The following is a 19558-nucleotide window of genomic DNA, read 5'->3' as shown; positions in this document are numbered from 1 at the left end:
AATACTTGCAGTACAATTATTGCTGGTTAACAGTAGTGCACACATCTGAAATCTTTCAAGGGTTTGTGGGTGTTTTCACGGGACGTTCGTTGTCCTGGATCCATGAGGGAAGATCCTAATGCTAGTAATGACTCTGTTTAATGATTTTGCATTGTTAGCAACTCAGTACCCTTTTTGTTTACTTTACCTGTGCTCCTCTGAGCATTAAAATACTAAATAGCTATTACAGAAATCTCACTACTTTTACTTGGTGTGCTTTATGGAGCCGGTTTGGGTGTGCTAGTGTGAGTTGGGGTTACAAGTGCTCAGCCTGAGGCCGGGCCTGGCGCAGGTGGGAGAGCTGAGGAAGGAGCTCACAAGGAACCAGTGAGGTTTGTCCTTGGATATTTTATTGATCCGTGGTGGTGGTGTTAAAAACACACCTTAACTGGATCTTTATTAGGCACACATAACTTCATTTAAGAAATCCTAAGTGTTGCTATGCTGTGTTTAGCGCTTGGTGGCTGTGTGGGTCAGGGGGTTGTGGGGGTTGGTGTTTTCTCCATAGATGCGACCGAGACGTTTTCCCCTGTGGCTGCTGAAAGAGCATTATTGTAACTTACTGTTTCTTGCGACCCCACCCGGTAATTGCCACGGTAGGAGCTCCAAGGCGTGCGATGGTCCCCGCGGAGAGACCGGGCCAGGCGCTGGCGCTGGGCCGGGGGCTGCTCCCGCCGGCCGGGGCGGGGCCCCTCGCCGCCGCCATTCCCTCGCGCGCGCCCGCCCGGCTGCGAGCCGACGGCGCCATCTGGTGGCTGCTGGTCTCCTCTCTCCCTCCCTGGGGAAGGGCCTCCGCGGGAGCTGCTGCCTGGGGTGCTCCTCCCGCAGCTCTCCTGAGCTCACCGACTGAGAGACATCGGCGGGAAAGCAGGAACGGCAGTAAGCCTGAGCCTGGTTCTGAGCTAAAGATACAGAACTGTAGGGGGAAAACCCCTGCGTACGCTGGCATTCGGACACCCCCAGCCCCGCGTCTGAGAGGCCTGGGTGGCGCACGCCCGCTGAAGGAGCAGTTGGTCCTGTACGCTGGATTGCAGCAGCTGGTTCCTGGGTGCACCCCTGCTCCTATCTAAACAAAATTAATTAATAAAGCAGGTTATATTCTCAACTGCTGCTCTGCTCCTGACTTGACAGAACTTTTCTAGAAACCTTCAAATTGCTCAAGATCTCTTGATTTCCAAAGAGACGTTCTGGCTACCCTCAGCTTTGAGAAGTGCTTGCTGACAGCAGGACAGGGCACACCGGCTGCCAAAAAACAGAAGGCAAAGGGGAAGGATTCAAAATATTGCCTGACTTGTGATCTTCCCATGTCTAGTGGCACCAGGCACCGTGGCGGGGCTGGACCGGCCCTGTGGTGGCCACGTGGCACGCTGGCAGTCTGGGTGTATGGCTGCAGCCCAGGGACCTTGCACTGCCACAACGTAGGTAGCTCACAAACTCTTCCCCCATCTTTGCAATCAATTTAAGTCGCAAAGAAGCAATTGGAGCATGGGGACAGGGAAGAGAGCCCAGCAAGTCTGCTCAGGGCCTGTCCCACGGGGACACTGTGGTGAAGCACATGTACCCTTTTGCTTGCTTGAGCCACCAGTGCCGTGGGGCAGCGGCCTCCCACCAGAAGCAGTCGCAGGGTGGTCAGCACTGCTGTGAGGAGTGACTGTACCACCATCTGCTTCACACGGAGGGGCTGTTAAAGAGCTGTGGTGCAGGATACTTCAGTTGAGGGTGGTGAGTGGGGGCAACTTTTGTCTGGGCTATTTTGTTCATGAATCTACAAAATTTGTTTTTCCCAGACAAAACCAGAAGACAAGTGTGTCCATGGTGCTGGGCACTGAACTGTGCGGCTGGCACCACTGCCCCAGGCTCCCTACTACCTGCTTCCAGAGTGTGCCTCACCTTGTCCTGCTCCCCTCTTTGGGGACCCTTGTTGGTCTCTGGGGCCTCATTTCCCTACCCAAGCAGAGCATGCAAACACCTCTTCGCCAGGTGCATTTAGCCACTCAGCTGCTGTGGGGTGGGAGGAGTGGGTGCACTGCCAGCTGCCCTGGTGCAGGGGCCTGGGTCCAGGCTAAATTTACAGTAATAGTGGATTTTTTCCTTGCTACTTTGTTGAGTGGATTGGGTGGGTTACAATGGATCACGAGAGTCACCTGGTATCATTTTCACTTCTCTAATTGGCAGCATGTGCTTCGGGGAGCATGGCAGGGAGTGTTTTCTGCCTTCCCTTGTTGTTGGTGGTGCTTATTGTGTGTCTTTCAACCTGGACAAAAGCCTGCCCGTAGCAGAGGAGGGTGTAGTGGTGTTCGCTGTAGTAGTGTTTGGATGCAGGCTGCTCACTGTCGCACCTGGGAGGTTCATCGGTTGGGCTGAATGAGACCAATGAACAGCTCTGATGGACTATCAGATGTGGCAAGCGGAGGTGGTGGCCCTCCATGCTGCCAGCTGCAGAGTCTTCACTGGCAGAGATGGCATCAGGTGAGTGAGTATGGGTGTCTCCAGTATTTCAGGAATCAGTGTTTTATTAAATGTTTTTGAGTAAACTGCTATTCACAAATACCTCTTCAGGGTACTGTAATTTAGTGTGGATGTAGGCTTGTATTGCAGCCTCTGTAACAGAAGGCTGATCTCCTCCTACTGTGTTTGAGGAAATATTTTATTTTTGTTTTACTTTTTTGAAGTTCCTTGGGAAACCTGGTAAGCGTTCAGTCTTGGTGCAAGACTGGTAGGCTTTCAGGTGAAACCTAACGCTTTGTAGCAAAGGTCCTCTCTGCATTTAGGGTACATCAGCATGCCATTGAAATTGTTTACAGCCCACTCATAGCCTGAAGTTCATCTGGTTCAACTTTCTCATACCCATCACAAGGCGAGTTCACGAGCGTGCGTAAATGTTGGAGTCTTGGTAGGTCTCCCTGCTAAGCCAGCATAACCCAGCTAACTCACCTTCTGCTTCAAAATTTCTCCCTCTCATGGGCTGTCTAAACAGCCTGGCTCAAAGTCGCATTTCCTTTTCTTTTGTGGGAAGCTGTAGCAGGGAGGCATACCACTCGTCCCACCGCAGTCCTTTGTAGCAGCCTCTCCCAGAGGCACAGCCCCTTCTAACTCACAGCACACCCCCATCCCGAGAGGAGTGCCAGGAGTTAGGTGGTTGCTCCTGGTTCCCCCTGGGTTTGGCAAAGCTTCACTCATTACCCAGCACAGAGCGTGGTGCTCTGCAAGAACCATGAGCCCACTGCCTTGTAAGGCTTTCGTGTTAAGCTAATAAGTTTCTTCTTCTTGAAATGAGATTGGTGTCATATTTCTGTCTGGGATTTCTTGAACTAAAAATACGGTGTGTCACTGTAAGACACATGCACCAAACGTGCTTAGTTTGGTGGCGCTGGGGCACACCTGGCCCCTGCACGCTGGCCGCACTGCGGAGCGTGGATGTGTTGGCGTTCGTTGCAAGCTGGTACGTGCCTGCCTTGGCCGCGTGAGCTGAGCTGCCTGCACAGCAGCAAATGGGTACATGAGGGGCAGGGTTTTGGGCACAAAGACCTCAGCCTGGTTAGCAGCAAGGGAGAGAAAGAGAAGTGGAGAAGTATCCAAAATGTAAACTTTCCAGGAAAAGAAAGGGTTTAATTTTAATGCTTTCCTTTCCCCCTTCACAGGATAACTTTCCTGTTGCACAGGAAAACCCATTCTTACCTCTCCTCTGTTTTTCTTCCCTTCTACTTGATAGCCTTTGAATCCCTTGGAGGAAAAGCACAGGGAGTTGAAACAATTTGGTGTAGCTGTTACAGTCCAATTTCTTTTTATGGAAATGAAGTAAGGTAAACATAATGTGGAAAGAAAAGATAATTAAACATAGAAAAGGCAGTTATAACTTTTGCTGGTGAGTCTGGCTCCCTAATTTCCTCCACCTCTTCTGCTGCAGAAATGTGACCATGGCATAAAGCTACTTGGCCCTTCTGAGACCTAGGAATCCTCTACTGGCACAGGCTGCCTAAAGCTAGCTATTTTCCTGTTTATAGGTTCTCAGTTTATTAGCCTGGAGGCAAAAGAAGTAAAATGAGACCTAATAAGGTCAGGAAGGAGCACATAAGAGTTAGAATACAGAAATGCTTGATCATAAAATTATAATCTGTATTATAATGTCCATAGGTAACAGGGATGGTCAAAATCAAAATTGTTTCTGCAAAGTTAATTAGTCTCTTGTAACCTTCTGAGTGCTTAGCTTTGCAGCCTTAATCATGTGCTTTTAATGGAGTTTGAGGAAGTGAACATAAATGCTTTCTAAGGGCAACAGGCAGACCCTAGCTGCAAGTCTGAAGTTTTCATTAAGAGTTTACCATAGTCCATGCTGGAAGTTTAAATATATGCTTGAAGTTAAGCTTGAGCTAAAGGGCATCACTCAGTATCTGGTATGTGAGTGACTATGTTGAAAATCATGAAAGGAAAGTTTGGTAGCACCCATGAAAGTAACCAAAGCTGCGTGAGAGAGGGGAGAGTGACAGGCTTGGTGGCACCTGGGATCCTTTCTGTAAGGTCAGAAGGAATTTTGGGGCCCCAGATCTCTGACTGTTGATTATATGTGTCTGTGCTTCTGCCTCTTTCAACTTTGTCTTCTGTGATGACTTGGATCAGTCTCAGATTGTTAGGATAGGTCTGATCCTGTGCAGCAGTCCTTGATGGGGGCTGAGGGAGCTCAGCTGTGGTACTGTGGCCCAGGCCCTTGGCAGGACATCTTACTAGCTCCATTTTGCTTGTCCCCCTGACCTGAGGAGAGGGACTGTTGCCTGTTGGTGGGAATAAATCCCAGGAAATGACTGTGCCTAAAATCCACACCAGCTGTGGGAAGACCCAGAGGTGATGTAAAGCTGGCTCTATACAGCTGTGGAGAAACTGCAGCTTTTTGTACAGGAGCTGTTTTGTCAGGCGTTTGACCTCATGAATACAATTTTGTAATTGCACTTGATAGTGAATTAATGCTCCTCTGCACTGGGGATGTCTTTGGGGCTCACTGGAATATAATCTAGCTCTGCTGTTCAAAGGAAACCAAGGAAGGCACTGCAATTTCTTTCAGGTTGTATTAATCTCTTTGATATAATACATGATAGCACAGTAGTTGCACAATTAACTGTGGCTTTCTGCTTTGGAATGACCTCACTAATTACTCCACATTGAAAAGATGGATTAAGTGTCTTGGGAGAGTGTTTTATAGCAGCTGACATTTAGATGGCTAGAGGACATTGAAGGTGACACTGCGGAAATGGCACACCAATACCCTGCTGATGTGCCTGGGAGGCTGAGGAGACATCGGTAGCTGGGTGCAAGCTGTGGGTGAAGGCACTTGAGGGACATTTTCTCACCTCCGTCTGTGGAGCTGGTCCCCGCTGAGGTGGAAGCAGATGTGGGTCCCCTTGCACAGAGCAATGAAGGTCTCGGTGCCCCCTCCTCATCCCCATGTAGCCCTTGAAGCTCTGACTGGATTCAAAGGTGTCCATCGCCATCCAACGAAACTTTCCACTGCTGCTGGTTGCAGCTGTGATGGCTCCTTCTGCTCTCCAAGTTTTGACCTGTAGCGGGCAACAGCAAAGCCGACTTGTAGTAAGCAAATGCAAAAATAGATACCTTATAAAGAAACGAAGTAAGCATTGAGTCTCAGGAGGCACAGCCTTCATGAGTTTAGCTGTTATAGGGAAAAGGGTAGGACCCGCATGGTAAACAATAATGCTTAAAAAAATAAGCATTTTGGATCTTTATATATATTCTCCAAAGTTTTGTTGATTTCTCCCTTTTTTTATTTTATTTTTTTCATAGCTACTCCAAGGAGATGCGTGTTTTGCTTACCTTTAAAATGTAAATTCCTAATGCCTGCTTCCTAACAAAACACACATTAAAAGATGCAAGTTACGTCATGGGCAAGTATGAGGCTCCTTACCCATAAGCCTAAGTTTTATCTCCACATGTTACTGTTTTTGATTTCCATTTAGATTTGCAAACATCCATTTCCCTTCTACAGGTTTCTTTGCACCTGCTTTAAAATGCATTTGTTTATTTTGGTTTTGTGGGACTTTTTGTTTGTTGTTTGTTTGGTTGGTTTGTTTTGTTCTCATGCTCTTAGCTGGAGTCCCTTTCTGGACCATAACCCTATGGACTCATGTGGCCATGCCACGCAACATGACACGTAGAGGCTGGGTGTCCTGTGAACCTGTGCTTCCTTGAGAGCAGACTTCCTTTGTTGATGTTTTCGATTTGTGGATTTGACTCAAATTCTTGGTGTTGTGAATGTACAGCCAGGTTTTATCCTGGGTAATGAATACTGTGTTGTTGTATGTGTATGCAGTAGTTAGGCATTGCATTTACTTGTGACAGCAGCAATAACACTCTCTCATTAACAACTTCTGCAAATCTAATTTCACAATGTCAAAAAGTTTCTACTTTCAGCTCACCAACATAACCCACATCCCTAACCCAGCATAACTCAAAAGCTTGCTGTAAAAACGCAGTCTTTTGGTTTTTCAGTAGGTGAATAGGAATAAAATTATGAGCCTTTAAACTAAGTAATTTTTTCCTGGTAGCTTGAGATCTGTTCAATCAATAATCTTTCTGCTAACTCTGGGGAGAATTTTAGTTGCCTCCATAAAATGTTTTAATTATTTAAAATCATAAAATATAAGTAGGCACAATTTGCTTGGAACTCGTTAGGGAAATATATGAATAAGAAGCAAAGATAATGTTTGCTTCTGCATTAATTTAAAGCAGTCTCTAAAACGTGAAATCTAATCCTGGAAAGCAATGACTGATCAGCAGTGTTTACTTTTCCTATAATAGGAATAAATATTAAAGCAGCTAGTTATATGCTTATCCCTACAGTATTGCACTGAGGCAAAAAGGAAGATAAATAACTTGTCTGAAACCCCACATTAATTTCCCTGTTTTACAGGTTTTATGTTTGTTCATTTCCTTTCTCAAAACATTGCTTTTAAAATTATTATTATAAAACAGGTGAGTTAAAAACCACGAGTAGCTGCAAATGCATGCGAACAATTTGTGTGTGATTAGAATTATGCAGAGGTAATGCTTTATACTCACGCAGAGCCTTTCATTCCAGTGCAAATCACAGGGCAGAAGTGCAGTAGCAGTGAAATGACACTGCCCTGGGGCAGGGCTTGGCAGACCAGAGAGCAGAGCAACTGATGGGCAAGGAAACAAAAGTACCTTGTTACCTTTAAGTTTCTCTGAAGAAACTTCAGTGCAAACTGTGGCAGGAAATGCTGGGGTGCAGCTCTTGGGTGTGCAAAGAGGGAAGAATCGGCTTTGTCGTTCCCTGCTCAGTATTTCTTGTTTGGGATCTCATCAGAAATCCCCCCCCAAAAGACCTTTCTCGTTTTATTTACAGCTTTCCACATTTTCATTCTGGGAAGGATGTGATAGTGCTGCTGCTCATTTGAAAATGAAATGAGCAGTAAAATCCAACGTGCTGCAAACCACAGAGAGATGGGTCCAGATCTCTTGTGCATGGGGAGCTCGTAGGTTATCCAAATGCGTTGGCGTACCCACTCTTTGGAAGAATGGATGGAGCCGCTCAAGCGTGGTCATGCTCCTCATGGTAGTGCAAGGGTGGTGCCAGGGATGGAAGAGGCCTGTGCAGTTTCAGTAGGTGGGTCAGATAAAACCAAGCCGTATTCATCTCAATTAGTAAGGAGAACGGTCTCTTAAAACAGCACTGATGTCTTATTTACCACTGTTGTGGCCATTTAGGATGGATTTCTTCAAGTGGTGAAGAAAGCACAAGTAGGGATGCAGCTAACTGTGCTACTACCTTGTCAAAAAGGAGCCAGCTGCAAGTTATGGCACTTGCTGCTATTGCCACCTGAATACCATCAAGATTGCAGTGCCTGAGACACGGCATGTGCCTCAGGTCTGAGCTGCAAGGTTTCCAGGGAATGTGGGGAGCTGCTCATGCTTCAAAGGAGGGGATTTGGATGAGGTTTATATTCATGTTCCTTTCCCTGTATCCTAAGGGCTTTATCACTAAAAGCTTGCTAATTGTTTTCCATGAGCATCAATTCACAGAAAGCGACGTCTGTGTTTAAGGTGGCTACATTCAAATAGATTAAAAACATTTCATGAGTTTGTTAAAAGAAGGAGGGAGGGCAGTGCCAGAGGTTCAATCAAATGTCTCTAAGTTATGTTACACCCAGCAGCCCAGTTTTCCTTTAGGCCTGCAGCAACGTGAGAGACTGATGATGCTCCCTGCTTCATCCCCTGCATGTCCCAGCGGGATCAAAAGCATCGTTGGCTCATTTAATTAGCTAGTAGAGATGCAAAGTCTGCTCTGAAATAGTCTTCTGTTCCTTTTCCCGTTACTCATCCGAATATCACACCACACTGTTTCAAATGTGACATCGTTGGAGCAGGGACTGAGATACCTGACCAGCAGCTAGGATTACATGCTTTGATTCTCATGGTGGCTTCTAGGAGATACTGCATGAGGGAGAATTTTCTTTCTTTTCTTTTTTTTTTTTTAAAAAAAAAAGTCCTTCAGCCCTACTTGCTTCTGAGTAAGTGCCAAGTGTACACTTGTCACCTGTGTTGCCCTTTCTGGGGTCAACCCTTGCAACTAGAAGAGATGCCAGCGTTGCACAAAGAGCTAGGTAATAGGGTTTGGGCAACTGCTGTGCCCCCAGGTCAGCTCCTCTTTAGGGGTGGAAAATCCTGAGCCTCTACAGTGTGAGCAGTAGCTCAGGCAGGTGTGTTACCTGGGTGGGGTGAGCAGACCCATAAGCTCCTATACATGATCTTGCCATTAGAGAGAGACAAAGACTTGTGCTGCATTATCATGTGGTCCACTCTCCCCACCTAATGAAAGCCTAAATTCCCATTGTCCCCACAAATTCCCCAAAGCTGATTCACCACTTGAATTAAACCATAATTATATATTATCAGCAGTCACTTTATAGTAAGGTTGAAGGATTAAATGCAGTTAGCTGTGATGAATTCCAGACGCGCAGGACAGAAGCCTGAAGAGAAGGCCAGCTTCTGAGTAACTACAAGATAGAGTGTAATGTATTCTAAATATTTGATTCAATTAAGCTTCCTTCTGCTCTTTGTTTCAGCTTACAGATGGCTCATCAATCTATAGTTTAGGGACACATTGCTATTCTTTCTAATGGTAATTACGTGATCAGGATGGAGACAGGTTTGATTAAATGCTCACACTATGATCTGCATATTTAAAATGGAGCAGAGTCCAAAGCAGAGGCAAAATGCTAGCTTGCTGCATGCAGCTTCAGCCTCAGGCACTCGATAGGTCTTTCTCTAGCACAGGTGACGGGGACTTTGCCAGTTCTCGCAGTTCAATGAACAGGAGTTTTTGAATTCATCAACTATGATTGTTTGTATCTGGTTTTGAATTTGCTAAACTGTTATTTGACAGTTTAATACGGTGCTTGCCCATTTTTGGCTGGGCTTTACCAAGAGGATTCTTGCAACTTGGAAATTAGTAGCAAAACAGTTACAGAGTCTGGGATCAATCTTCCAGTGACTTCTGTGTGTTTGGGAAAGGCCATCACGGTACTTTTAGGCCAGGGTATGTATTCTCAACAGCTTGTAGCTTGCATCTGATTATCAGCCTACAGCTTTTGAAAGCAGGAATATTTGAGAGGATGCCCCAGCTGTTAAAGTGTCTCATTTTGTGTTTGTAGCCCCTAAAATTTTTTGTTATCCACTTAAAAAGTAAAATTGCAATGTAGAACATGGCCAGAAGCTTTGCATGCAAATATTTAATGGATCTTGTATATTCCTTTAGCCACTCCATCTGAAAGCTATTATAGTCATTAAGACTTTGGTAAGGTGTTATTTCTTTTACACAAGTAATTGAGGCACACAGAGGTTTGAAGCTCTGAGGGTAAAACTGTACCCAGAAAAAGAAATTGGGAAAGCTTTACGCCCTGTTTAAAATCTCATTTAAGGGCCATATGCATCTTGTCCTGGCCTTCTCCCAGGCATGGATTTTACTTTACAGCAGCCAGTCCTCAATTCAGCAAAGTACTTAAGCATGTCCTGACATGCTCTGCTGAATCAGGGTTTTAAGTGGAAGTGACAGAAATAGAATTGAGATCTTCTCACTCATAGCCCCACTCTGAAGCCATCAGGCAATGCTTCCTTTCTTCACCACTCTCCCACTGCAGTATACTACCATGAGTGTCTGAGACATGTAAGACCTGCGCCCTGAATGTCACCGCCTTATCAGAACTCAAGCCACCCAGCTGAAATTTCAAAAATATGAGCCAAATAGCCAGTTCTAACAATTTTGAGACTTGGAATCTTTGTCACCCAGTGCCTTGAGTCATTCAAGTGCATTATTTAAGCATAATGGAAGGATCCTCTGAGCTCTGATACAGCTTCCCCGCAGAAGGCCAATGCATCTAAGTGATCTTTTTCCTCAGTATACATATGATACCCTTTCAGTGTATCAGTCCCCCAAAACAGTAGCCAGTGGAGCTTTTGTCTGTAAAATGCTAGTTTTGGTTTCTTGTTCAATTAGGTTTTCTCTGTAATAAGGATTTCAGGCTGAAACAGAAAGCCCTAAAAATTAGTTATTACTATTTGTAATTCACCATGGAAAGAAATCAGTAGCTGCATTCTTGTTCTCTAGCTCGAACAGAATATGCCTCCCATCCCCTTAAGTCTCTTTCATTGGTCCCAGGTAAGGCGAGCTTTTTCAACTACTGTTTCTTAATCAAAAGATTTTATAGAATGCATCAGGGTGAAACAAGAGTAATGGATGACAACAGCGAATGAAGTTAACTAGGAGTTAAGAACGCTGTAGGAAAAATACTTCACTAGGGTGTGGAAAAAAGCATCATTTTGTTACATGCTGTCTAGGGAAAGGAATCTTTGCTTGCAGTAATTATTTGAATAGCCGATTAACAGCTGTATCGCATCCTCATACAATCATAATTTTCCTTCTGTAGACTTGCTACCAATGCTCTGTGCTTGCAGCTTTCTAGGAAACAAGCACCTAGCAAGTTGCTTCTTTGGCAGGCAGGTGAGAGGGAGAGAGTAAGGAGGAAGAATTGTTTTGGTTTTCTTCTTGCCCATTTGCTCTTCCTCATTCTGACTTCAAAAAGAATCTACCTCCACTGTTACCTAGGTTAAAGAAACCCAGTCCTTGCACAAAAAGATTTTAGGGAGTGCTCTGTACTAGAAATCCTGTTTGTCCTTTGACACACTTTTAAAGACAACTTTTTTTTCCCACATGGTGTATATTTGAGGCTTCTTATGTAGTACCCTTCAAGGATTACCACTGACTTTCAATATTGTTAGCTTGAGAAGGCTAGCAATCTCCTTGATGTCATGTACGTTTCATTAAAAAGCCACTTTTCTATTATGTCTTTTAACATTAGTAAACTCCACTTCTTTTCCTTCCGATGGCAGGACTTAATTATTCTGCTACTCAGTAGCCTCTTTTAGGACAGAAAATGACTCTGTTGTATTGACTCACTTGGAACTCAGTCATGCTACAGAGGAAGATTTTTTTTCAACCACTGTTTTACAAGGACAACTTCATGTAAGTTTACTTGCTTTATTACAATTAAAATAAGAAACCACAGCAGATCTCAAAACAGGTCTCTCCTCTCAACTTAGCTGCCCTTAGGATCCTGCTGCTCCTAAAGTCTACTTTCCCAGGCTATGCTATCCAGTGGAGATATAGGTCAAATAACAATTTTTGATACTGCTCCATCTGCATTTTTCCTGATGACTTGATGTTGCTTGTTGTTTCCCATCTGCTGGGCTTCCTCCAGTTACAACTTGAATGCTAATGTGACTCCATCCCCCATTGGAAGCATGCTGATATTGACTTGTGTATCTCTGAGAAGCTTCTCATTGAGGCGGTGGATGCTCTGGGTTTCCAAGTCATCCCTTCTTGGTTTTAGCACCCTTCCACTCCAAAGGACCTATTAAAAAAAGGAATGTCATGCACCTCATTTGTTCCAATGTGTTCCTTGGACCACAAAGGAAACTTTGGAAAAGGTCCTGTGTATTTTCTAGAAATTGATATTATTTAATGTATTTCAGATTTCTAGTGGTCTCTGACATGGAGCTGTCACGAGCAAGTGGGATTGGGTGTCCACAGAATTGGCTAATTGTACTTCTACTGCAAATTAGAAGCCAAAATAAAAAAACATGTCATTAAACATAGGTATTCTTAAAAGCCCAAATTCATCTGCTACCATAACCCTGAAGGTGCCTGAAGTTTAACATTGTTCTTTGTTTCTAGTAAAAGTTATTAATTGATAACTTATTAGTAGTTACTGATTACAAGTGCTACCTTTGATCTTGTGTAAGTAGTGTACACAGTAGAAAATGCACTACAAGACAAATCAGAATAATACAGAGCATTCTCTGTAATGAATTAAAAAAAAATTGATAATTTTCTGTTATCACAGGCTGTTTATGTACTAACATAAATTTAAGACATTACTTTTTACTTCTATAGGGTTTTACTCCTTGCTTATATTAGTGTTCCATATAGCTTACTTAGGAATTTATGTTGAATTTTAAAAGCCTCCTTTGTATAACATGGAACAAACATGTTGCAATTGGCAACTGAATTGCAGGTCAGAAATCACATTACTAGAATCCCACTGTGACTTTTTTTTTTCCTTTCCCAGAGGCAAAAGCAGTAACTCCCTGTGCTACTACCACTACAACTGCGGTACTTACATTATCAATAGCTATTATTCCCCCTTTCTTTATGAGGCGCACACATTTTTCATAGTACTCATTGTAGCTTTCTTTATCCGCATCAATGAAAGCAAAGTCAAAGGTTTCTGCTTCTCCACTGGCCAACAGTTCATCTAGATGAGCAACAAAGTGAGTCGTTACACCCTGGTTACTGCTGTGTAGGAGAAAGTCATCCATTTGTGTCAAAGTTCTCATTAAATAACGGTTTGGTGCCTTGACCGGGCAGCCTGTTCCTCTATAGCTAATTACTAGGAAAGCTTATCCCACAGAAGCCAATCTAGACCTGGTGTATGCCATAAAACATTCAGTTACTGAGTTCTCCCTACTTGGAAGTTCATGGAGTAGTTTTAAACCCGCAGGATACAGCTGGGACTACTGAAAGGTGCAATAAAAACAAGTCAAGCAGTTTGAAACTGGTCACACTCTACATCTTCAGCTATTTTTTGAGCTGACTGAGAACTGTTTTCTTAAATGCATTAGGATTTTTCTCACATTTATGAACAGGTCGTAAATGCTCGTCTCTCGATGATCAAGTGCCATGATACAGATCATGAAGAAATCCTGTCAGAGATCTTTATCACAGCAAAAGATTGCTGTAAGTATTCCCTCTCCAGGCCAAGGGAAGTGGAATTAAGATCCGAGTTCTCTTAAATGGACTTCTTGACTGAGAACTTCAAATGGCCAGTTGCGGAGGGGCTGACTGCTGCCTTCCTAAGGTTCTTGGCCACCCGTCTCACCTGCCCTTATCCTCTGTCAACAGAGCATCTTTTTGTCTGAAGCACTGCCTAGACAAAGTTGTCCATCAGGCTTCAAGGACAGTGCATCCTAGCAGACTGCTAGTATTTGCCTCTTTAGAAAGGATAGATGAATTTGGAAGTAATACAAGGGGATGGATGGATGGATCTGTGGATCCATCAAACACCTTTGTTGGAAACCTTCTTCCTCCTCCATTTATAGCAAATTTCTTGCATTTTCAGAATATCTATTAATATCCCCTCTGCCCCACATCTTCTCTTTTCTTGAATGAGAAAAGTTACTGCCTTTCTAATGGCCTTGCATGCTTTTGACACGTTCTAAATTTGAACTTCTCTGGACACAATTTAACTATTACACTCAAGTTTTGTATAGCCTTCTGTATTTTTTCTGCACTTCAGCCCTTTCAGAAAACTATTCATGTCTATAACAAAGAAATACTTGCTTAGAATGGACAATGGATAAAAAAAAAATAGGCTTTATCTAATTAATCTGTTCTAATCAGCTTTCCCAGAAGCAGCTGACAACAGTACTTCATAGATTAAACAAGGCGATGGACAGGACAGAAGAGTGACCAGTACAGCCCACCACACAGGACAAGCATTTTCTTCCTCCTTGCTAGCATGTAGGAAAACTGTGAACTTATGAAGTTGTGAAGTTTTCTGATTTTTTTTTTTAAATATAAGAGAAGCTGTATCATGGTTAGCAAAGGGATCACATCCACAAGCACATTTGGTCTTAGATTTCATCAGCATTATATCCTCCTTCTATTTCTAGGGAAGGGAAAAAAAAAAAGTATTTTAGGTTACTTACCAAGTGTTTGAATTGCTGGCTTAATCTGCAGGTCAATTTTATGCTCTACTCCTGCCTAGAATGAAAAAGAACAAAGAATTGATGAAAGTGGTCAAGAAATGAACCATTAGTAGGTTGCACTCATGGAGTGACTGGTATTCAGATATTTTTCCTACTATTTCTAGGTTCCAGACAGCACTTATTTGTCTTTCCAAATTGAACTGTCTCAGCCTCCTTTAATGACAGGAATAATTCTGTATGATTGTGCAAGTCTAAGATACCAAAATCCCTTGATAGTCAAATGCAGCTGTCCCAAACATGTAACAGAAGAGATGCTACTTACCTCTTTCCACAGTGGCTTTCCAATTTTGACATAGTCCTCATTTATATCACAGGCAATAACTCTGCCATTATCTGGCAGGACAAGTGCCATATTCAAAGTATTATAACCTGTGAAAACACCTAGGAAAATCCTAAGAGTCATTAACACTTACCACATTGTGAAAAAAAAAAAAAAAGATAAATAGTGAACTACAGGGCTGCCTCAGGAATAAACACCCCAGAAGAGTCAAGGATGGCAATTTGGTAATGGACAGAAAAGCTTTTCCCCTTCATTTTAATGTAATGGTGGGTTGGGAGGAATTTTAAATTTTTTTTCTAAAATCAATCTTTTAGAAAAGCTTCATGTTGGCTTTTTCCAAGTCTCCTGGACATACAGGGCAGAGTCTAGTTCTGCATCTCTGAGGAACGCCCTTATTTAAAAGTGGAGCTAAATCCTGAGCCAAAGGGACTAGACCAGCAGCAAAATACATCATAACAAGGGCATCACAACAGCCAGGCCAAGAATGAAGATGCTGGGAACCCATACCAGACTGTTCAGCGTCAGTCTGGCTTTGGGACATCCTGCTAACATAGGTGCATCAAGGAAAGTAGATTGGATGCAGGGCTTGTGCAGCAAAACATTTCCTTCTGGCAAGAAACTGATACAGGAAGGAAAGAATATACCCTGCCCTGCAATTGCTGCCTGACGTTGGAAACCCAAGTGATCTGTTGATCTTATTTTTTCAGATTGCCTCAGGGCTGATGAGACATCCATGTTGATGCCAGAATTACTGTGTGTACAGACAGACAAAGTGGCAAGTAAGTGCAAGTAAGTGCAAATCAGACACTAATTTTCACACTGTCGTTTGCCCACCTGTTTGCCGAGACAGGGATGCAGTGCCTTACTATGTTTAGATACCTTATGTAAATATGGCTGTACTTGGAAAAGCACAGCCAGGAGCTTTATTCTGCTACAGAGAGGACAAAGTGACACTCTTACCTATTTCAATAACTTTCTTGGCGTTAATGAGTTTGACCAAATTTGCCATAAGCTGAGCCTGGTCACAGGACACCATCATTCTACCCAAGGGATGATCATCAGTGAGCTAGAAAGAGGACAAAAATCACACATCACAACAAACCAACCCCAAAGCTTCCAAAACAATATCCTAAGGAAAAAAACTAGAGAAGCCCCAGGAAAAACAGATATTCATACCTTTCTTGTTTTAGATGGCTTTGTGCTCCATCTATGAGCCAGAAATTCGTTTGAATTTAACAGTAACTAAGGAGGGCAGGGTGTGTGTCACAAGCAGTGGCTAATCATTCAAAGCAGTAACATGCCCCTAAGTTACTACAGTTGTGGCAAACTCAGCAATAGTTATGACTGATGAAGAACCATAGAGGAACCTTGACTGTGAAAGTCCTTTATTTCTGTGTATTTACATAAACAGATGCACTTTTTTTTTTTATTATAGCCTTTGTACTTATGCCCTTATTACTGCAAGACATGTAGGATGTTTTTATGAACTGCTAGATCAAAGTCTGTTGCTGAAGGTCAGACCATGTTGTTCTGGCTATGCAGCACAGAGCTGGAGAAGCCGTGCCCATGCCAGGGTGGGAGGGCCCCTGGCACTGAGGAGAGGGCAGCAGCAGAAGAAGCAGGGCTTTGCCCTGGTAGTTCAGTGGAAAGGACAGTCCTCCCACTTCCTTTCTTCCTCTAGGGCTCATTCCAACCAACCAGCTCCAGTACTTAACGTTTAATTGCTTTTATACAGGAGTAGTTTGTCTCACTTGAAATGACTCAGTCCTGAGTCAGGAGGTCTCTTCTGAGCTCTGGCACTGGAGCCTGCTGGAGGACATCACTTCTCTGAGCCAGAGTTTCCTTATATGCCAACTAAGATGAACAGAAGTTATCTGCTCAAGTTAAAATCAAGTGCAGCCTGAACACATGGGCTTGGGAGCCATGGATAAGAAGACATGTCTAAAACATATGCCAGTACTATTAAATACTCATTTGGGTAGCCAAGAACATTGAAGAGTCTGGGTACTACCAGTTTAAAACAAATTCTCATGTGTATGTTTTAGGATTTAATAGGTTGGACAACTTTGCATTGCTTGTCTTGTGTAGGAAGTGTATCCAAGGCAAGTGGGTTTAACCAGGATTTCTTCTGGACCGGGTATCATCAACCAGACATCACCAGATATCATGTATACAGAGTGGTCTCTAAGGACTGGAAATCCCAGAAAGCACAAGGAGTAGTGAAAGGAGAAGATTTAAGCCATCTTTCTGCATACATCGAACAATGGCTTTCAGCAGTAAGTAGGATTTTGGTCTCCTCCTCAAGGTTCTGGACTATAAAACTAGCAGGCAAACCATAAGGGGCTGGGCTATTAGGTACCTCCATAAGGAACAAACAGCTGTACAACTGAGGCTGCCTGCAGTCTTTCCTGAATGATCTAGTAATTTTGTGTACTACCACCGGTAAATGCAGGAGTGCACAAATAAGATGGAGGAAGGAATATTGCAAAGAATCCAGCAGTTCAGGACAAGGTGTGGGCAATACCAAAAGGGCCTAGTGGAACACTAACAGAAAATCTGTGTTGAGGGATAAAATACTGACCAGTCGCAGCTTCTTTAGAATTGGGTGTTCCCGCAAAGAGTGATCCAGTATGTATTGACAGAGAGGACTGCTTTTCCCAACAATACTCTTGGATGATCTGGGTGTCCCAAAAACTAAAGGGTATTTTTTACCTACAAGAAAATAAGGAATAATAAGAACTTTTATCTTTGTCAGTTATTGCCTGCTTAGATAAAGCAAGCACTTAAGTATTACTAAAGGTTAAAGAGTTCTTTGCTCTGAAAAACACAGTGAAAAAGGCAAATGCAATGTAGCTGGACAGCTCAGTGAACTCTAATTTTTTTCCCTTCTTTTTGACCTCTGAGATGTCCAGCCTTAGGTCTGCAAAGGCTGAAGGGAAAGGCTTGGGTACCGTGTTGTTCAGTGGCCTATGTAAAGGTTACAAGCTGTCATATTCTTACAGGACAAGTAACCACATCAAAACACAAAGGGCAAGCGTAAGGAGAGAAGCCTGGGGACCTTCTTTTGTAGATGGATAGAGGCTGCTGTTTTTCAGGGCTGTCAGCTGATGCATTTTCTCAAGCCCTGTGTTCTCCTAATAACAGTGTCCTGCCCTCTGGCCAGGGGAAATCTAGCATTGCTCAACAGCTTGTTTAGCATGAAACCAGTGTGCAAAAAAAGTAGGTGCCAAGAGCTGAAGTTTAAGGAGTATTGCTTGTGTACTTAGGTACAGAACTGATCTCAGTTTTGCTTTGGTAAAAGTGCTTCTTTCACCAAATGGGGCAAATATTTTAAAGAAATAACAACAACAAAAAATTCAGTTCCACATCTCCTGATAGTTGTTTCCTATTAAAGTAACACTTTTATTTCGAGGTTTTTATTTATTTTCTGTTAATGGCTCTATTTTACAGACGATCACACTGAGGTGTAGATTATTTCAGCAACTTGCCTGAAGTCGAAGGGTAAGTAAGCGAGCGGCTGCGTTACAGACCCAACACCAGCCGCCTTCCCCTGCCCGATTCTGGGCTCGCTCTTCCTCTGACCCCGCGCAACGAAAGCGAAACCGTCGCCAGAGGAGGGAGCCGTGACCAGGACACGGCCGCGGCCTTTTCGGGCAGGGGCCGGGCTGGGAGCGGGCCCTCGCCTTTTCTGGGACCTTGGCCCCGGCCCCGCGCTGCAGCAGCGGGATTACAGGCAGCAGCTTGGGCTCTAATAGCATCAGTCTATTTACCGCCGCAGCTCAGCGAAATCCCGGTCCGCAAGGGAGCGCCGAGGGGGATGCCCCCATGACGGCCGCCCGCAACGGGGGGTCCCGCCTGCCCTCGGGGGGACCTGCCCGGGAGCCGCGGCCGCCTCTCCGGTGGGGACAAGGGGAGGGCGCAGCCCCCCCCACCGTGAGCATGTGAGGGGGCGTGTGCCGCTTACCTGCGAGCATCCCCGTGGCAAAGGCGACCCCCAGCATCGCCGTCCCGACGGCCACCTCTTTGGGCACGCTGAAAAGGGGCATGTCGGGGCCGGGAGGGGAGCAGCGCAGCAGCGGGAGCGGCGCTGCCCGGTCCGGTCACACGCGGGCGCGGGGCGGGGCGCTGCTCCTCGGGGCGGACCCGGGCGGCCTCTCGGGGCTGGCGCTGTGGTTGATTTTGGTGGCCCTTACACCACCCGCGCCCCGGGGTGCCCGATGCTGGGCTGGCGGGAGGACGGGCGCCCCGCGGGAGGTGCGCGCCTTCCCCTCGAGTGCCATACTCCGTAGCGGTGTGTACAGTGACAAAAGCAGCACCTGAAGTTTGTGCCGCCACCTCCTCAGAGGCTGGTTCTGGTGTGCCTGCACTGCAGTCTTCGTTTTAGAACACATCTGGATGTTGTGTGAGCTGGCAACGGGCTTTGATGGAGGAGCTTTTCACAGAAAAGTCCTCGTGAGGGCCTTGGTCCTCCAACTAGCCCGGGAAACGTGCTCACTCCTTTCCCTACAACGGCTGTTTTTCGCAGCTGAGGTGTGTGCAGATTCTTTATCAAAAAGCATGTAAGATTGTGGGACTTCAGTCCTGTGACCAAAAGAACTTCAAGTTTGCAGGTGAAAGGGATCAAGGAAGATCCTCCATGAGAAGGGGAATGGAGCCTGGTTTCCTCTGCCACTGCTTCAGCCACCTTATGCAGCACCTTCCAGTTTCAGCCCCTTTCTGCAGCACCTTCCAGGAGAGGTGCAGCAGTGCCCTTGCCACTGTTTGACAGCCTGGTTGTTAAGGGATCTCCTCCCTGGCCTGATCTGTCACTGAGGGAATTGATATATAAACCAACAGTGACTGTGCCATCTTCTTTTCTTAGAAATCAGGCTAAGAAAACTTCTG

General features: G+C 44.7%; 1 protein-coding gene across 1 annotated transcript; it reads right to left on the bottom strand.

Moving 5' to 3' along the window:
• Positions 1–11591: 11591 nt before the first annotated feature.
• COMTD1 (catechol-O-methyltransferase domain containing 1) lies at positions 11592–18774 on the bottom strand. Its single transcript, XM_068398945.1, has 7 exons — positions 18639–18774; positions 17256–17386; positions 15635–15740; positions 14657–14775; positions 14335–14389; positions 12748–12881; positions 11592–11978 (listed from the first exon to the last, which is right to left on the bottom strand). The coding sequence occupies exons 1-7, from the start codon at positions 18718–18720 to the stop codon at positions 11826–11828; spliced, it is 780 nt and encodes a 259-aa protein (XP_068255046.1). The 5' UTR covers positions 18721–18774; the 3' UTR covers positions 11592–11825.
• Positions 18775–19558: the final 784 nt, after the last annotated feature.

Source organism: Nyctibius grandis, chromosome 4 (genome assembly GCF_013368605.1).
Source record: "Nyctibius grandis isolate bNycGra1 chromosome 4, bNycGra1.pri, whole genome shotgun sequence".
Lineage (NCBI taxonomy): Eukaryota > Metazoa > Chordata > Aves > Nyctibiiformes > Nyctibiidae > Nyctibius > Nyctibius grandis.
Note: the sequence above shows the minus strand (reverse complement) of the source record. Positions and strands in the feature narration are given on the sequence as shown.